Source organism: Lathamus discolor, chromosome 4 (assembly GCF_037157495.1).
Source record: "Lathamus discolor isolate bLatDis1 chromosome 4, bLatDis1.hap1, whole genome shotgun sequence".
In the NCBI taxonomy this organism is placed as follows: Eukaryota; Metazoa; Chordata; class Aves; order Psittaciformes; family Psittacidae; genus Lathamus; species Lathamus discolor.
In genome coordinates, this window is record NC_088887.1 from 35,301,360 (window position 1) to 35,320,849 (window position 19,490).

At 43.5% G+C, this 19,490-nt stretch overlaps 1 protein-coding gene across 4 annotated transcripts in view; it reads left to right on the forward strand.

Annotated features, from left to right (window-relative positions):
• PDE9A (phosphodiesterase 9A) overlaps positions 1 to 14,000 on the forward strand; it is a 49,860-nt gene extending 35,860 nt beyond the window's left edge. For all 4 annotated transcript variants that reach the window (XM_065677032.1, XM_065677035.1, XM_065677034.1 and 1 more), the window contains 9 exons: positions 1,984 to 2,070; positions 5,176 to 5,280; positions 6,419 to 6,501; positions 7,492 to 7,648; positions 8,846 to 8,959; positions 9,633 to 9,737; positions 11,129 to 11,257; positions 11,445 to 11,540; positions 13,119 to 14,000. In XM_065677032.1, the coding sequence (XP_065533104.1) occupies positions 1,984 to 2,070; positions 5,176 to 5,280; positions 6,419 to 6,501; positions 7,492 to 7,648; positions 8,846 to 8,959; positions 9,633 to 9,737; positions 11,129 to 11,257; positions 11,445 to 11,540; positions 13,119 to 13,169 (927 nt within the window). In that variant the 3' untranslated portion in view covers positions 13,170 to 14,000. The remainder of the gene's footprint in view (positions 1 to 1,983; positions 2,071 to 5,175; positions 5,281 to 6,418; positions 6,502 to 7,491; positions 7,649 to 8,845; positions 8,960 to 9,632; positions 9,738 to 11,128; positions 11,258 to 11,444; positions 11,541 to 13,118) is intronic.
• Positions 14,001 to 19,490: the final 5,490 nt, after the last annotated feature.

Below are 19,490 nucleotides of genomic sequence, written 5' to 3' on the forward strand. Positions count from 1 at the left end.
ATGTCTGTCAGGTCTTTACAGCAAGAGAGAATTACAACCTGCCAGGTGGACCGTAACTCTGTTGGCTCATTGTTTCTCTGACTATTAAGAAAGAATAGTGAGAGACAAAAAACATTATCCATGGATTCTTGTGTGCTGAGGCATATTATTTTAGCGCAGTAACTCATTTGGAATCTTAGGAAACACTATATGGTGGCATGCACAAGGCTAACAAGAGAATGCAGAGATTAGACATGCCCTGAAAGGAGGAGAGCTGCTCAGAAACAAGATACCACACAATCTCTAGTGAGCTGAGCACCACTTGGGTTTGTCTTACCCTTTTAGCTCTGGGTTATGTTTACAGAGAATATTTCAATCCTGCCAATGCTTGTTTAGCAATGAGCATTTGCTCACATGTGCAGCGGAAGGCAGGCAGGTTATAAACCTTAGCCTTCTGTAAGCAAATTAATAATGCGCTCTGCAGCATCTCAGTAAACAGAACTACGCAGCAAGCTTGTGTTCGCTTTATCAAATGCCCACTCGTTTAAGCCTTAGAAGAGTCCAGTGTTCAAGCTTTTGCTGTTGACCAAGAAAGCTAAAAATGAAAACTGAGATTCTCACATGCTCAGGGCAGGAGCTTTGGGACTACAGTGACCTGGCCACTCAACAATAGCTCTCTTGGCAACAAATGCGGGGAGATAGGTTTTTCTGAGAGTAATTCAGCCCTTCTGGATCCAGTCTGTTGTCTCAGAAAGTCTTTTCGGAAACTATTGCCAAACATATATTCTACCTCAGGGACTAGGAACAGGACATGGTGGGCTACAGCAAAATGCTACCCATGCGATACGAGCACCATTCAGCTCGTGACTTTGTCCCTGAAGGCTTGCAGGAAAGTCCCTTTCTTCCTGTTCAGATGACTCAAAACCAGCCTCTTTTTTACTGCACGAAATACATATATTCCCTGGATAAACATAAAGTTTCATTAGATGAAATCATTTTTCTGGAGAGTTTTGAAGAGCCTAAATAATAGAAACCTAGCTAGAAATGTCTCCAAGGCCATATTTGTGACATCACACTCATCATGTTAAAACTCATCAGTCTACAGTCTAAGAACTGCATCAAGTAATTTAATGGCTACGTTTCATCCCCAGTAGATTTTGCCTTCAGAAATGGGAATGCAGATACATAAACTCCTGAACTCCTGTTCATTTCTGTCTGGTGGCAGCTGTTAAGTGCCCATACACATCAGATGATCAAAACCTTTCTTTTCCACTGTTTTCAAACTGGAAGATTAACTGGGATTGGTAGTGATTTATTACCTGCACCCTCCTTCCTACTGCAGAGCAGATGTTGCCTCAAAAGAGCAGCCTGCCTTTGCAGTTCAGCTGTCGGGATTCAGAGTTACAGTTTACAGGGGCGGATGGTCACAAACCTGCTGCAATTTTGTAGGGTTATATTGGTAGACGTTTTGTTAAACAAGAAATACGAGTTAAGATAATGGTGTTAGAAACTCACAAGAAGTCATAAAGAAAGAAGATATTGACACGTATCTAGAATAAAAGGGGTTTTCAAGAATCTTATTTTCTGCTGTCATTTTCCATACAGCCAGGGCCTTTGGAGTCAGTGAGAAAACTCCCATGTTTTCAACAAGCATTAGGACATATCCCAGCTGAATTAGAAAAATGGCAATACTTTTTTGTGAGAAGGCATTGCTATGAAATGAATGAATCGCATTTACTAAGGAGAGCTGGTGTGACTCAGAGCCCTCCATAAAACCTATGAAGTCAACAGCAATCTGTCTACTTCAAAAAGCTCTCAGAACCTCTCTATCTTCCCTCTTGCACTGTCTTTAATCACACAGTCTTTGAACATCTTTCTTTCATCTTAACAAGAGGGCTTTACAATTATTAGATGCTTGCAAGGAGAAAATTCACTTTGCAGTGTATCAGGAAGCAAAGTGATATTTACCAAGCCAATAACCTATCTATCTGTTCCTGGCTACAGATGCTGAGTTGCTTGGAACACATGTACCATGATCTTGGACTGGTAAAAGACTTCAATATCAATCCTATTACGTTAAAGAGGTGGTTGGTAAGCATTTAAAATTACTCATATTTGAAAATTTTTAAACTCAAAAATTGATGAAGAAGACCTTTGGTCATGGAATGAACGGGGCTCACCTGAGGAATCCCACTGAAAGCAGTCAATTGACACAGATTCTTAAAACTGAAGTACTTCAGTGAATGTTTGCAGTCTAGAGGTCCCAGATGATATTTTTTTAACTGGTTTGCATTTGCTGAGATTTCTATTATTGAGAGCAGTTAATTTCTGGTGAATGCTCTTGGTACCTGCTGTAAATGGAGCATTTTCAGATATGGCCAAAAAAGCCAGTATGTGCAATAAGTATTAGATGTACTACACGGTGAGTAAAGCAGCAAGTCAGGAAGGAAACGGAATTCCTGGGAAGCCAAATAACTTTCTTTGCTTTAGTCATTAGTGTTGAGACTGCTGCAGAGATGCAAGACATGCTAATGTTAAGATCATACAAAACTAACATGTCTGAAGAAGAAACACTGATCTAAAAACCAGTAAGTTTTCAGGTCCAAGGTGGGGCATGAGAAAGCATTTACTGAAAAGCTGAAGGATATATTGGCTTTCTTAGAAAAACCTGCTGCATTCCTAGGGAACTGCAGAACAGTAAATATTTTACCTGTTGTTTAAATAGGATCTAGGTACAGCCTGAAGAATTACAGTTAGTAAAAATTACATCTTTACTTGCCAAATTGATTATTACAGTAATCAAAAACTTCATGATGTGAAATTCATTATACAGATGTTTCATACAATTCCTGTGGCAAAGACTCATCTCATTTATCTCTTCTAATAACCTGAAGAATACGCATAGAATAGTGGAAACCATTTTACATGGTGGATATAGACTTCTAGAAGGGCCTGAGCAAATTCCACGAATTCAGAAGCTATTTAGCAAGCACAAAGCAAACTCCGAATTCATCGCATCATGAAGTACAGCAAAAGCAGAAAGCACCCAGGCGTGAGCTTACACAGGACAGTGACTGTCACTGCTTGGTGTGCTGCTGCACAATGAAGCTAAGAAGGCATAAGGCTGATCAGAGAATGAAAGGAGGGGTAAAATGGACCTGTGTTACCCTTTGGTAACACAGGCATAAGGCTTACCTGAAATTTATTTGTAGGCCTTTTTAGAAACTTAGTATGACCACATTAAAGGAAGTACAAAAAATGATCAAGACCTAGGAACACTCTCCCGCAGAAGGCAGATGAAAAGCTCAGTGTTGTTGACCTTAGACAGCAGCTGAACAGAAGGGGTGGGATGAAACCCAATGCAAACAAGGCTAGCACGGAGTAGATAAAACAGAAAATTTCCTCCTCCTGTTTCACAGCCTGAAAACATGGGGAGCAAGGTGATATGTCAACACACATCAACATGCCACCCACATGCCCTACTGCAGGCAGCTTCCTGTTAGCTTGTATCTCCAAGTAATTGGTTACCACTAGCATTTAAGACAGCCTTGATCTGAACAAGGGGACTTTATTATGTATTTTCTATGAAGGTAAGACAGGGTGAGATTTCTTTCCTTAAATGCTGACTTTGCAGAAGAAGAAAAAAAAGATGATTAAAAAAAGCCTTGAGGACTCTACTTCAAACTATGATACTTCCCCAGGCACAGTACGGGCACCACTTTGAACTTAAGCGGGTCAGAAAAAGCCACCTCATGCACATGCTTGCTTTCTTGCTCCCACATCCACTGGCTACAGAAATCTTCCAGAAAGGGGAGGAACAGATGACTAATGCAACACAGTCACTCCAGTCCTTCAGTGCTCTGAGTCAGGAGTCCCCTGGGATGCTCTGAGTTCCACTGCTGGCTGTGTGCATTACATCCATGCAGTGCTGCACAGTGCCCCGGCACGACCATGGTCTCTACGCAGAGGCTGTGACATACTGCCCACCCCGTGAGCCTGGCTGTCAACCGTATTGTGCCATTAGTTTTTATTTTAAAATAATATAATGTATTACTAAAGTCCTTGCTGCAGAATAATCTGAACAGCTTCGCAATGAAGCCCCCAAATACTGAATAAGTATTGAAAACCCACAGTTCTCTTGACCTGATCCGGAACTTTAAGGCTTCCTAGAAGTTGGGTCCCGGGTTGAAGGGTTTGATCCTGATGGGGCTTGAAGACTCTTTAAAGTAAATTCACTATTCAGCTGGAGAAGGGGACACAAATTCCGCCCATGTCATTAGTTCAGGCTCAGTAATTGAAGCTTGTGCATAAGAGCTCTCCAAGGGCTCTGGCATGTGCACAAGGGTCCAGGCTATGGATGATTCAGCAGAAGGGGTCCAGCAGTGCTGCTGATGCTTGGCTGTTTTGTGCAGGGCAGGACACCAAAGGCTCTCCAGCACATTGCGAGAATGACTGTGGCATGTGGCAACCCAGCTGTGTCAGCTTCACTCAGATAGCCCAGTTGACAGTAGTGAGGACACATGGAAAGACATGCATTTGTAATAAGGGCACAAAGCCAGGATCTGTAGAAAGTTAAAACCTCTCCCATGTGCCTATATGGCTTAATCTCTCCCATGCTGCTTTAGCGTAGGAAATCCACATAGGTAAGCCAGGGAATGTGCATTCGTATCTTCACTTTGCCAAGCAACACATCCCAAAGTACTACCTCTGAGCATTTGCAAATGAAATAGCAACTACATTTCAGCCTTGAAGAGTTCAAAGCTGCAATTTGCATTCAGCAAGAGAGGGGAACAGGGATATACTTTGAGTTCTTTACACACACAAAGACACCATTTAACCACTGCACAGTTTGAAACACAAATTCAGGGTGAGAGCCCAGAGTCCTGTCTCGACACTGATAGGACTGTCTCACTTGACTGTGCTGGGATGTTTACCCGTTGCTAGCTGCTATGAGAGAAGCTGCTATGAGCTTTACCTGCTGACAGATTCTTGAAAGGCAGTAATCCCTCGCCTTCCCCCAGGAAGGCAGAAAGTGTCAGAAGGCCTTTGTGCTGTCAGTCTGTCCTAGCAGAAAATAACACTGGGCTCCACAGGAGACCTGTAGGGATATAAAGTGCTTCCAGGGAAGTTGGGAAGCATCTGTTGATAAAGAAAGAGCCTTCCTCTCTCTGACTGTTTCATTCCCTCTCTCTGCAGCTGTGTATTCATGACAATTACAGAAACAACCCCTTCCATAATTTCCGGCACTGCTTCTGTGTGACCCAGATGATGTACAGCATGATCTCGCTCTGCAGCCTCCAGGTATGCCCTCCACCTCAATAGTACCTCCTCATTGCCATCATGGGGCACGTGCTCATCCGCTCAGCACTATGACACCTGTGCATTTTTCTTGCAAAACAGGCCATCAGCTTGCTAGCAAGTGATGAGCTTTGCAATGGCCGCACTGGTTAGCCCCTGGGGCAAGGAGGAAGTGTTTCATTTCCACCTGCCCGCCCACTCAGCCTTCCCATCCCAGACCTCAAGCGCCTGCACAGCTTTCTGAGGCTGCTGGGATGCTACCTTCACTTCCCGGATATCCCAAATCTGTACACTGAAGCTTTTCTGACACTCTGATAGCATGAAACATCAACGAATCGGATCCCAAAGCCTGATGAATTATGGTCTGTGGATATGGTCTTCATCTACGACACAAAATAATCCCACGAGAGGTTTTCCCAAAATGTGTGCTTGCACCTGGGTGAGCTACTTCAAATAATGCCTTGCATGTACAGTACGCAAGATTCTCGTTCAACCTGCACATTGTTCAAAACTATAGGCATAATTAATTTTCATTGGCTGGATAACTTGTGTCTATATATTCATTTCGTTTCTGTACAAACCAGATTTTGTTCAGTAAAAAAAACCCTGTCTCCTCCATAGTTAAACATCTCAGTTACTGGCTTAAGTATTTTCTTGCCAGTACGAGTGTGAAGAAGAACTTTCTTTAATGGAAGTTTGCCCTATTCAGAAACTGTGGGAATGCAACACTTAATTTTTCTCACCCTTTTTATAACTTTAGTTAACGCAGAACGCAATGGCAACTAAGCTATCTTCTAGCCCTCCCCTACCTAATCAGGATGCTCAAATGGCTTGTAAGAGACTATACTAATATCTCAGTGCTTTTATAGGATCCCTGCAGTAATAACAAGTTTCAAGCAAATTGCCTCCTCTGAGCTGCTGTTATTTAATGCAACAAAGGCAAATCTGAGTCATTTTTACTGGAAGGGAAGGCAGAATTCTTTCTTGACTGAAGCAAATTGATCTGTGGAAAAACACTTCATTTTGCTCAGATTTGCATTTCTCTAAAAAAGTAAATGTGGGTGGGTTTTTCACTTACATTCATTTATGGGGATAGGGGAAGTAGAAAGCGTAATACTACCGTATGTTCTGTATTTTACAGGAGAAATTTTCCCAAATTGACATCTTGATTCTCATGACTGCAGCAGTGTGCCATGACCTGGACCATCCAGGCTACAACAATACGTAAGTCTGTCCCTTCACATTCATTGGGAAGGCAGTATCAGCTGCAGTTTTGGTAGATCAGGTTCTCCTCACGGCTTGAGCTGGCAATGACCTTCCCCAAGGCCCTGGTGTTCACTCACACATAGGCCAAGGCAGAGCTTCACACACAAAGCTCAGGTCCGGGTTGAGGCTGCCAGTTGTCCTTGCCTCTGTAAGGGAAATGCCTTTTCATGTTTCTATTCCAACACTTTCCCCCACTGCTGAGAAAACAAGGTAAAATGTTGTACTATGAGAGAGAGGGAATACCTTATTATAGCTATATTGACTGAAATGGAATCGTTACAGGAAAATGCAAACTTCCATAGTATTTCATAATTATAAATAATGAAGCGCATGTTATTTTGTTTATTATCTTGTGATGAAATGATAGTTGTTGACCCATGGACACTTCTGTGTGCCTGTATGTGTGTGCGAACAAAAGAGAATCTAATTTATTTGTAGCCATACATTAAATAAGGGCAGAACCCAATTCTGGCTGGGATCAGTGAGAATCTCTCCGCTAACCTTAGTGGGGGTTGAATGAAGCCCAGACGGTTCTTTCTTTCTTTGTCTTATGTCATTTTAAGATACAGACACCTGGTAAAATAATAAAATAAAATAAAATAAAATAAAATAAAATAAAATAAAATAAAATAAAATAAAATAAAATAAAATAAAATAAAATAAAATAAAATAAAATAAAATAAAATAAAATAAATCAATCAACCAAACAAACAAAACCCCCAGAAAACCAAACCAAACCCCAAACCAGCTTCTACAGGGGAATAGTGCCTGAGACGATATTAAAATAAAATCTATCTTCTCAAAACATCTGATTTGGTACTAACAATCAAAAAGCAAACTGCATCTAATTGAATAAATATTGAAAAGAATGTAAATAAAAGTAAGCAGCATGGTTTAGAGCAGCTGGTGTGCATCTGCAGGAGTTCTCATTGTTTCTCTTCACATCAGCTATCAGATAAACGCACGGACTGAGCTTGCGGTACGCTACAATGACATCTCCCCGCTGGAGAACCACCACTGTGCTGTAGCTTTCCAGATCATTTCCCAGCCAGAATACAACATTTTCTCCAACGTTAACCAGGACCAATTCAAACAGATAAGACAGGTATGAATGCGGGTCCCCTCTGTGTCATACAAACTGTTCCTGAAGACAAAAGCACTCGCAGACTTCCCTGTTGTACAATGCAAGTGAATCATTCTCCCTAGAGGGTAGGACTGAAAAAGCCCCTCACACTGTAAGGATTCAAGAGGGATTCTTGGAAAATTTCCACAGCAGCACTCCCCGGAATGTCTTGCTGTGAAATAATGAGTACATCCTGACTACTAAAGCCTATGACATTTGAGGGATAGACATTTATATTATTGAAGGAGCCAATTAGCTCTGACTGGGAAAGGATTAAGCTCTCATGGCAGAAGTTTATGTTTTAAGAGAACATTGTATTAATATTAAAAGAGACTTCAAAATGGGGAAAGATTTACAGCAGCAGAGCACTTGTGCTGTTGGAAGAGGCTCTGGCGGACTGGGAGTCATCACAGTTACCTCTGAGACAGAGAACAATGCTACAGTTCTCATTAGAGCTGTAAGGGCCAAAATCCAGGCTTAGTTTCCACACAAATGAAAAAGCATTTGTGCTTTCCGTCACACACCAAATGAAAAAGCAGACCAATGTAAGGGTTCAGATACCTGTCTGGCTGGAATTACTGATTCTGCCAGTGTACAGGAAGCAGGCATGAGCCCAAAATGTACAGATCTGTATGAAAACCTTCTACTTTAAATTAATCATGTTTACCCATCCCAACTCGACCTAGCAGGAGGATACCGAGTCCTAACACACTGTCTGCATCTGGGTGTTTCAAAGCTCCTAAGCAAAATGAGCACAGAGGACACCTACAACTACTGATCTTTGTCTCTTCCTAGGGCCCTTAAGAGTCAGCAGCAAAATCTGTAGTGCTTTCCAAGGAGTCAATAGTGGATCTTGGCAAGCAGAGTGTGGCTTTTAACATCTTGTTGTACAGTTTGTTTTCCCACAATTAGTCAATCAGAAAAGAAAACCCTCAATGTCTCTGGAATATCACACAAATGTTACAGGCCAATCCAACCAGTATCTTCGTATACCATGAACTCTTCATAACCCTCTTCCAATTTGCTTGGCAGTTTCAGGTCAGAAACTTCCCCTTTACATATTAACTATGTACTGCATCTGAGGCTTTTTGTGTGTAAGAAAGACTCTGCTCTGTAATAGCAGAGTGTAACGAGTGTAAAGAGTGCCAAGCTAATATGTGAACTTGTTTTCTTTGCTAGGGGATAATTACATTAATTCTGGCTACAGACATGGCGAGACATGCAGAAATACTGGACTCCTTCAAGGAAAAAATGGAAAACTTTGATTACTCAAATGAAGAACACATGACCTGTGTAAGAGGTTTTCTGGATTATGATCTTTCTGTGCACAGTGTGAAAGCTCATAGATTGAAATTTGTTTGTTTAAAACCCAAGATTCAATATACATTATTAAAAAACATAAATCCTTCTTACATTCTCTGCCCCACCAAAAAGAATTGCAATTTGAAAATGCTCCATATAAAGTAGATTATTCCAGCTTTAGAAATCCTGGAGTCCCATCAGGAAAAAATTGGATTTACTCTGTCAGGTCATAAATTCATATTGTCCATTACGGCGGGGCAAAAATTACCCACAAGGGTACAAACTCTAGCCTCCCCTACTTCCCAATCCAGTCATCTTTGATGTCCAGGGAAGTCTTTCCCCAGCTACCTCTGAGTACTCCATGATCAACCTCATGGTCATTTGTGGCTGAATCTCTTCATGCAGCAGATAAGCACATGTCCCACTGTGACACATAGCAGTGCCACAGACAGGGAAACCAAGGCAGAGAGGGGATAAGCGATTTACAGAGTAACTGAGAGAGTGGGAAAGAATCCAGATCATTTAACGCCTCTGATTTCATCCTAAAACTGTCCTTTCTGTTTGAAAACATTGCCTCCCGGGGCGTTGTAAAGAGAAAGGCTCTGAGCAGGGAAAAAAAGGGCTGGCATTAAGACTGCAGTATAAAATTATTATCCTCTTTCAGCTGAAGATGGTACTGATAAAATGCTGTGATATCTCCAATGAAGTCCGCCCAATGGAAGTAGCAGAGCCCTGGGTAGATTGTTTACTAGAGGAATATTTTATGCAGGTAAGAATGAGGGAGGGCTGCTCTTCCTGAATGCCACCTCAGCTACAGGTGCTCCATCTCTGACAGACCAGTCTAGCTCTAGCATGGGAAGACTTCTTTTGCAGGAAGTTGGAGAAGGATGTCAGCAAGAGAAGCTGTTCAGAGAGCAAATTAATGTAATTTGCAGATGAAATACAGCAGCAACCTAGAAATCCTAATGCTAGCAGACTTAAGCTTCTTCTCTGTAAAGCAAGTTTGTTTGACATACAAATGATTTTTGAGACAAAAGGGCAAGAGCAATGGCAAGAGAAACTGGTCAAGTCAGTTATCAAATACCACATAGGAACTAATTTAGATACTTTTCGCTGCATGTGAACATCACAGTCTGCAAAGTCAGACTTTAAGCTCCACAAACCATTGCTCCTCACTGGATTCCCAGCTGAACACAGTTTGTGATTGCTTAAAAAAGGATCCCTGGAACAGAAGCCCTCAGCTGTCCCTGGCACATGGGCTCCCGAGCTGCATGTATGTGCTGCAGCAGTGGATCTTAGTCAACACATGGCTGCAGTGCTCTGAGTAGGAGATGCCAGAGCTGTCTTTTGTGTTTTGTCTGTATTTTGATAGGGTTCATGCCAAGAAGATCTCTTGGATGATGTGTCAGAAACACTTCTAGCCCGCTGCATTTCCAGCTTTTTACTCAAAATTACAGTATTCATGTGCCTTACTATTTTGGCTATCCAGCGAAGACACTATGTGCCGAAAGACCCAGTAATTGAGAGAGAAAATCTGCTACGGGATGTATTTTTTGCATACACAGTCTGTGACCTCCTTGCACATGAACCCCCACACATAGAAACAATAAATTATTGGTCAAGTATGTAGCTTGGTAAACTTTTTGCAGTCAATTGAACTGCTCTCCATTGACCTGGCTATCCAGAGCCAGTTTTAATAATTAGTGAAGAAGGAGGTGTAATTTCCAATTGAATACCTGAAAATAATCACTCTCTGGAAAATGACAAGGAAATCAAAGACCTATTCTTTCTCTTCCAGAGTGGCAAGAGCCATTACCACCCTTCCGAGTGCCTGAAATAGTTCACCTCATAAATCTCATAGATTTGGAAAGGGAATCAGGTGGCCTTGTTGACCTGGAAGCCTGGAGGTCAACTTTTTCATGCCAGTGCTGTGCAGAACTAACTGAACAGAGTTCTCTATTCAGAAACTTGCACTAAACAACGAAGGATGCATTGGCCCAAGGGAAACCTATTGCTATTCTGTGCTATCTTCAGACACCACTGAGATCCATATCTGAAGCCTACTGCTCTTTACCTAGTAGCAAGCTAATGCTTCTTACATTACTATCCTTAAAGGCTTCTAGCCATGATTAATATTTGTTCTCTCTGGATTTGTTCCAGAGTGATCGAGAAAAATCTGAGGGGCTTCCAGTGGCACCATTCATGGACCGCGATAAAGTGACCAAGCCGACAGCACAGATTGGCTTTCTGAAGTTTGTTCTCATCCCCATGTTTGAAACAGTAACAAAGGTAAGCCACCCAAGGCCAGAAGCAGAAGGGGGACATGCAGAGCTTCCGCATTTCTTGCATCAGGTGTTTAGTTAGCCAGGGAAATAGGGATGTACAATTCACACCCTGCCTTTCCCCCCATTTCCAGCATATACAAGTTAATAAATACAAAGTGAAATGTTGATATTCTTTCCTTATTTTCACCTAGCTATTCCCAGAAGTGGAGGAGGTAATGCTTCAGCCCCTTTGGGAATCCAGGGACCACTATGAGGAATTAAAACAAATAGATGATGCTATGAAAGAGGTAAGCTCTAAATATCTCTTTGATAAAGCAAACATTAGGATTGAATAAGTCAAACATTGTAAGTTAAAAGCAGCTTAATTCTGCAACATTAGGAATACTTATGGCATAACTGTTACCATGAGAAACACAGCGGCTGTTCCTGGCTGGGTGCGTACCACAAGCAGTAAGTGTGCACACAAACATGCCCTTGCCAAGTCCACCAGACACCACACAAGTACAGCCACGGGAAGGGAGCTGCTCGCGAGAGAGGGACCTCAGACCAAAATCCAGAAGTTACTGCCTGAGCGGAGCACGTTATCAAACACCTCTTCCTGCAGGGAGCTGCCTTCCCCTGGGAAGCAGTTAGCCTGGGCTACATTGCTGCAACATGTCCTGGGGCTGGGCAGCTGAAGGCACCACACCACCAAGCCATAAGTCTGTTTTCTAGGAAGAAACTTCCACTCACATGTCTGTGCTTGAACTTTTATGAGGAATTGCTCTTTTATACACAGCAACCGGTAGGATTAAACACACAACCAATAAAGCTGTTTTATGGCCCGTGCTGAGTGGCAACCTCCATTTACAGTGTCTCTCATTTTGATTATTTAAGGCTCGGGGGAGGTAGGATATGTATTTAACCATGTTTGCTGCCTCTGACCATGTCTGCATGGCCTCAGGAGCCTGGCAGGGCAGACACCAAAGCCAGACCCTGCGAGCTGCCTACAGTACAGCAGCTGGCATGCTGGCCTGGCTTCCACAGCATCCTGCAGCCTGTGGCACCGAGCCTGCCCAATTCCCTTGCACACTGAGGCAGACGACAAAACCTGCCCAAATGGCATCACAGCATAGATGTCTTCTGACATGAAAAATCTGATCATGTAGACAGGATACTATCAGTCACTCTGTCATTAAAATAGATTGCGAAGTGCCCTGGCATAGTAGTTGTGCTGACATTGTTTGATATGTGGGAAATGAAGATTCGTTCACTTGATCATCCTTGGTGTAGCTGCCACGTCCTCCCAAGTGCTTAGGAGAAAAAGCCCTTCAGCAGCACAAGTTAATCAAAGAGAGCGTGCTTTGAGGACACTAAGTTACGAAGGAGAAGAAAGTCTTTTAGGCATTCTGTAATTTAGACAGGAGCATTTCTCCAAGGAGGGAAGAACTCAGATATGACTGCCAAACTTCCCGAGTCCTGCTCATGTTTCAAGTTCAGCTGAGATTTGACTTCTGGTTTACAGAAGCTGTCAAACAGAAATTCTATACAAACTGACGGAGCTGTAATTATGGTGCATTGGCACAAGGGTCTTAGAAAAACAGGAGCTGCCTGAATGCAGAAATATCCTGAAGCAAGAAGAGTTAGTTAATAATCTAAAAGCCTAGTATGGCAGATGATGAGAAAGACTGGGTTCTGTTTACTCAGGACATACATCCAGAGGAGTTTAGGTGAAACGGTACCTGTGATACACCAAGATGCTGCCTATTATTTCCCAAGCAGTGCTGCACATACCTTGTGAAGAGATGAGCTTTTGACTGACAGCAGCAGTGCAAAGCAGCACTGTGTGAGCCAGGGTATTAATGCTCCTTTGCTCTTCTTTTCAGTTGCAGAAAAAGAAAAGTGACAGTTTGACCACTGGAAGTACTGAAAAGTGAGATGAAAAAGTCTGAACAAGACACAAGCCCTGAGGTTATTCTGGTTTTGAGAAGTGCTGTGTTTGCCAAACGGACGTGGTGGCTACATCAAAATCCAACCGGGACCATGTACACAGAGTGGTGGCTGACACAGACGCCTCACAGACCTGTCTGCCTGCCTGGGAGCCTTGTCTACAGCCTGCAGCCTGCTCACACTGGCACTGCCAGGGTCAGCACCAAGGATTCCGCACGCTCCGGCATGTCCTCTGCTGCGCACGTCGCACGTGTTTCAGCACAGCTCAAATCTTCAGCAGATCTGCCTTTCTGGTGACCACACTGACTGCAGTGCGTAGAGACAAAGCAGTTTAGCTAATGAGCCTTTTCTGGAAAACAACCGCTGCACCCAAAACCAAACGAAACAGTTGGTTTAGTCAAGATATAACATACATGTGTACAGCAGTATGCTAATTACAGCATAGCTTAACAGATGCTTATATTCTGACAAGGGCCCTGGCATATATTTTTGTTTGCCTGCTAGGCCCTAATGACACATTTCTCTGTATTACTCTCTGAATTTTATAGTGTTCACTGTACATTCAGAAGCCCAGCATAGTGGATGCATATTTTTTTTCTACACTAGAAGAAGTCAGAAGAAACCTCAGTGAGTTTGCAGGTTCTTTCTGTGGCCTGGTACGACTAGACATCATGGGACCCTTCAGAATGAGCAAAGGGAGTTTGAAGCTGAAACCACTGTGCAAGCAAATTTTTATCCTCCTGGATGCAAAAAGCACCAACATGAAAAACCTTCAAAGATGTACAGATTTTTTTTTTTTTTTTTTACTTTTAAACTGATCTGCTAAATAATATATTCTTCTACAGAAATGGCTGTTGTGCTTGTTTTCTGTTGTGTGTGTTTGGGTGAAAACTGCATCTGCTCCTAAAGACAAACGCTTTCATAATGAATACAAGGGGCTGTAAAGGAGAGGTGAGTCTTGGTGGAGAACCTCTAGAAACACTCTTTGTGGTATCCTTGCATCGTAAGTGCAGCACCAAGAGATCTTCACTTCTACTGATGACTTACTTAGTCATCAATGAGCCATCGCTGGCTCCGGGGAGGCAAGCTCTGCCCGGAGCTGCGCTTGTGCAGACAGCCAGCAGTACTGTGATCAACTCCTGTGCACCACCTTGCCAAAGGGGAGGCCAGAAGGAACCCCCTTCCTCATGGCTACAAGAGGAGAGCCCCCACCACGCTGCTCACCTAATCCTGGCTTTTCCCACTGGGGAAAGTTCACCCTGCCTTGGGGTTTCAGCAGTGAATATCAGTTCCTGTCATAGTGTGGCTGATGACACCGGTGATTCACATGCATTTGCTGGCATCCCCTCACTGGCAGCCACAGGCATGCAGCCAACGATGCCGATGATGCAAATTGCTCTTGTCCTCCTTGGCTCAGTTCTTGAGGCTGTCCCATCAACTTTGCAAGGTGTGATAGCAATAAGGGTGACACTAGCGCTTTGCCTTTGCAAAGTCCAAAGCCACATGCATTGTCTTACCTTGTTCTTCAAAAGAGATGAACGGGTGGGGGCCAGTCTTTCCTCCCATGACCCAGGAAGCACCTTAGGAAGGTCAGCCTCTCTGCAATGTGTCTACTACGAAGCTCAGCCCTGAACAAAAACTATGCCTCCTGCTCTGGAAATTCAGGTTTGTTCTCCTGCTGTTTCTGCAAATTAATTCTGAACTTAACTCTCGTTTCTCCCCCACTGCCATTGTCTGGTCTCTTTCTTGTGCATAAAACGGTACTACTCCGAGTACTCTCCAGTCTCTCAGGGAGAACAATATTACCTTAAAACATCCACTCTGTACCCTATTTCTACTTGCACACTTCTAGAGACCCAGGACTAGTTCAGAGCTAGTTCTCTTCGCTGCTTCCTCTTTCTGCCTAGGCTGCTTTCTCCTTTAAACAGCTTTGTGTGTGTGTGGTTTGGGGCTTTCTGCTCCAAACTAGAAAAGGGTCTGATCTCTGGATTTGAACAGTCCTGGGGGACTCCAAAGGAGATGGGAAGATCCAAGTACAGGGTCAGCTCCAAGCTACACAGACATCTTCATGAATGGATGAACTAAGCCCTAGTTTTGATTAACCTCAAACTTTTGATGCTTGAACGTTGGATCTTAATTAAGTGGTTTGGGCCTTATTTCTGTACTAAATCTTATAATCCAAAGTACATTGTGACCCAGATTGTTCTGCTGTGGAATTCTTCACTTTGCTTTCACAAGTAAATCAAATTTACCATCTCCATTCAAGCAGATTTCCGTCACAAATCAGCTCCCAGAGCAGATGAGCCGTGCAGGAGCTAGAAACAATTGCTTAGGATATGCCAAGTCCTGCAATGAGCTAGTCAGTTACTCTAGATGAGAAAACCTGCTGTAGGAACTCGACTGCACTCTCCTCCTCCTACAACTGTCCAAGAGTTAGATCCTGAGAGGAAGTTTTGTTTCAGCTGGTAGGATTTTGTCTGACCCTAAACCCTAATCCAACAAGTATTTACGCATGTGCTTAACTCCCACAAGCCTAGTCACGGACCCTGGCATGCAGTAGCTAATTGAATACTGCGGGCTCCTTGGCTTTCTCTGATTGAAGTGCATGGGAATTTCAGAATTGGTGCTTGTTTTGGCTCCATCATTTTTAAGAACAAGCTGAAAACAGTTTATTGGAGGGAGATGCTCAGAAGATGTCAGTGAAATCCCACTGTCTTCACTGGAACTGCATCAGAAACATGGACTAGGGAATGCAACCTGTCCTAAGGGCTGCATTAGTGACAGTCATAATGCTGTAACACGCTATGCAGCTTACTGAAAGAACAGGCCATGTCCAGGCTGTTTTTCAAAGACAGCTCTAAAAGAGACCACATGCAGTCACAACCAGCTATCAGTATAAATGGAATACCACAGCATTTTTTTTAATCTCATTTGCCTTTGTAATATTAGATTTGTAAGAGACAATCCTCCCAACATATTTTTAACCAAGGGGAATGCAAGGCATTCTCTTATAATTCTAGTTTCTTGTACCTTTTCCATTACATTTGATACTATGATTTGCATGCAGATTAATGGATTTGAGAATCTTGGCAATCAGCCCATTAAAATGTCACACATTTTCAGGGTGACATTTTGAAACTACACTTAGCATGAAAATGAAGGTTTTTTGAGGCAGCCAGCCAGACGTCTCCAGTGTGATTTAATCTTTTCTCTCCCTAATCTGATGAATAAGCATGAATATTATACCTCAGTGTTGTTTCAGCTCACGGTAGGTGCCTTTAAAGAACTTTCTATGATCCGCTGCACGCATCTTTTTAGCCTTATGACAGCGCCACATGAACCCCAGCCTCACCTTGCCGCTCCTATGCTTGCGATCAAAGATGAGCAGGTAACAGGTTACAACTGTTCCATGCCATCTGACTTGGAAAACTAACGATGAGCCCTGGGATTTTTCTTAGTATTTTGTTTTTAACTGATAGCTCCCCCAGCCCCATACACACTCCATTTTTTAGTATGGTTCTCATCATCGGATCAAACTGAGGCTATAGCATAACTGCGTGCCTTGGGAAGGAAACAGATTTTTTAAAATGTGAATACCCCCACAGCAGCCCATTTGCAATGAAAATTTAGTGTGTGTTAAATACACAGCTTATGTAATGCCAAAGAAGTATCTGTACATGGAAACTGTTAATCTCTGCTGCCTCTGAGCAGCAATAACAACAGCATCTGTTCCATATGGGAGTGAGGCACAGTGCTGGTGCAGAGCACGAGTCCATCAGGAGAAGCACTGTCATTTTCCTGTTTGAACAGTGGGCTTTCACTGCAAACTGCCCCTCCTCTCTGGAAACACCTGAAGACGAGCTCTACCCTGGTGCCTGGTTTGTGGCACTAAAAGCATGCACACCTGTTTTTATTCTCCTCGTATACTGTTCTGTTTTGTTGCGAAGGTGAGAGAGCAGACACAGTGGGGCAAATCACCGACCCTGAGGATGAAAAATCTCACCTCCTTCCTGCACTGTCATCTCCCTGTGGCAGGCAGGATATAGAAAACAGCAACATGCCTGTTAGTGACAAGGAGCACTCAAGCCCCAGGCTGCAGAAAGGATGCATGTGCAAGGACAGCCTGATGTCAGGCCATGCGGTGCTGCTCTGACTCTCGGCGTAAAAAACATTACTGTCCAAGAGGTTGCTCTGGAGTAAGGCGCATCCCAGCTCCAGGCTGTAGTCCAGAAGACCACCAGGCAGGCCCTGCACTCCTGAGCCACCCTTCTGTTTGCACAATCTCTACCATGCAGCACCCTAGCAATTAAGGTTGTTCAGTGCCAGCAAAGTGAAGGAAAGACTTTCTGAAGTGTGTTTAAGACAGCCTAGATGCTGCTTTTCAAGGCACTGTGACAGTGCAGCAGGTGATCTCTCCTTTCTCTCCGCTCTCCAGGGGAGTGACTAGGCAGAGGTAAAGCTTGTACTCTGAAAAACTGGCACATTGGACTCCTGGTCTGTGTGTGTGTGCTATGATAGCACAAGAAACCAGTAAGTTTTAATAGCAAACGTACATCTGCCACTGGCTTCCAACACCCTGCAGAGCCAGTTACCAAGCCAGAACTCCCATCTTTTTTCAAACAGAGACCCACCTCTGTAAAGCAGCTTGTGGTATTTGGATGTAAAATGCTCCCAACTGCAAGAACCAACAGTTATCATCTTCAGAAAATATGACTTGATAGAAATTTCTGTCAAAAAAAAAACCCTTACTAAGCATCTTCATAAACAAAGAAGCTGTACCCAGCAAGTCAACCATCTCTTTCTTGGCAACCATGCTGCAGTAGACCTGTCTCTTTGCTATTTAGAAGTAATAGTTCTCACTCCCCCCCCACACACAGAGAAAAGCTTTCTGACTATTGTGGCATGTAATCAGGAGTTACAGGTGTACTCGGGCACATGCTTATACACAAAATGGCTATCTATCTGCAGACATTTTTGTAATACGGCTTTTGGCTCTGTTGCAAGACAAACTTAGAACCAGGGAGGTTTGGAAAGTGTAAACCGGTCTCATCACAGCCAACATTTGCTATAATGTCTCAGAGGAAAAATCTCTGTTTTCCAAACTTTGTGGAAGCACAGCTACTGCCTGGCTGACAGACCCTCTGCCCTAAAGGAAGCTCCAAGGTGACAGGGACTTGCAGCAGCTCTATATCTTTCTAAGCAAAGAGAGCTTGCTCTAAGTCCACTGATGGTGTTCTGGGCTCAGGACATACGGGATGTGCTCCAGGCTATAAAACACAACAAGAAAATTGACAGGGAAAGCAAGGAAGAGCCTGGGGCGGGCACTGGTGTGCCCAAAGCTTGCTCACACAGGCAGTCTGGTGCCTCCTTCCCCATTGGCAGCTGTCCCTGCACTGCTTGCCAGTGCCACCCAGTGCATCTGGACTTTCACGGTGCCTCCAGGGCTAGGTAGCAGGGTCTGCCTGCAGGGAGATAGGTGCTTATCTTGGGGAAGAGCTGAAGAAATGAGTTCCTAAAGGTTATGGGATAATAAATCTAAACCAGCCTGTACTTCAGAAAGTTCACTGGGGTGATGTGTGTGTCATAAACGACAATTCCATTTCTTGCACACTGTATTTTTTCCCCTCACTCGAGACTTTGATCCTCCTCGTCATGCTGGCTACTGTGTGTACTGCCAAGGGCAGGTCTCCAGCTTCACCCACTCATCCCAGCTCCTTTGCTTGCAGAAGACTCACCACTCGTTTTAGGGAAGGTGAGCCAGGCTGCATCATCCAGAGCTAGTGGAAGCTGGCCGTGCTTTGCCAGAGAATGGCAGCAAGTTTCTTCTCCATCTGGAAGACAGCTTGCGTCCAAACAAATCCTGGTTTGTAGGACTTCAGTGATAAAAAGTAAAGGAATCTCCCCTTTATTTATAGTGCTTCATTTTACCCTACCAGCCATTTCATTTATGCATTCCATATGGTGATTTATTCATTGACCTGTGCTTCACGTTGCCATTTTCACCCGTGCAGAAAGCACCAGCTGCTCCCTGAGTGCTGTACAGTGCTAAGCACCTTCATGAGAGACTGGGCTATGACAGGTCATGCAGCTTCATCCACTGGCAAGTACATTTAAAATCAGCAAAAATGCATTCCTGTGAACCTGAACATGCGCAAGTCCGTGGGACCTGATGAAATCCATCGGCGGGCCCTGAAGGAGCTGGCAAATGAAGTTGCTAAGCCACTGGCCATCGTATTTGAAAAATCATGGCAGTCAGGTGAAGTTCCCAACGACTGGAAAAAGGGAAATATAACCCCCATTTTCAAGAA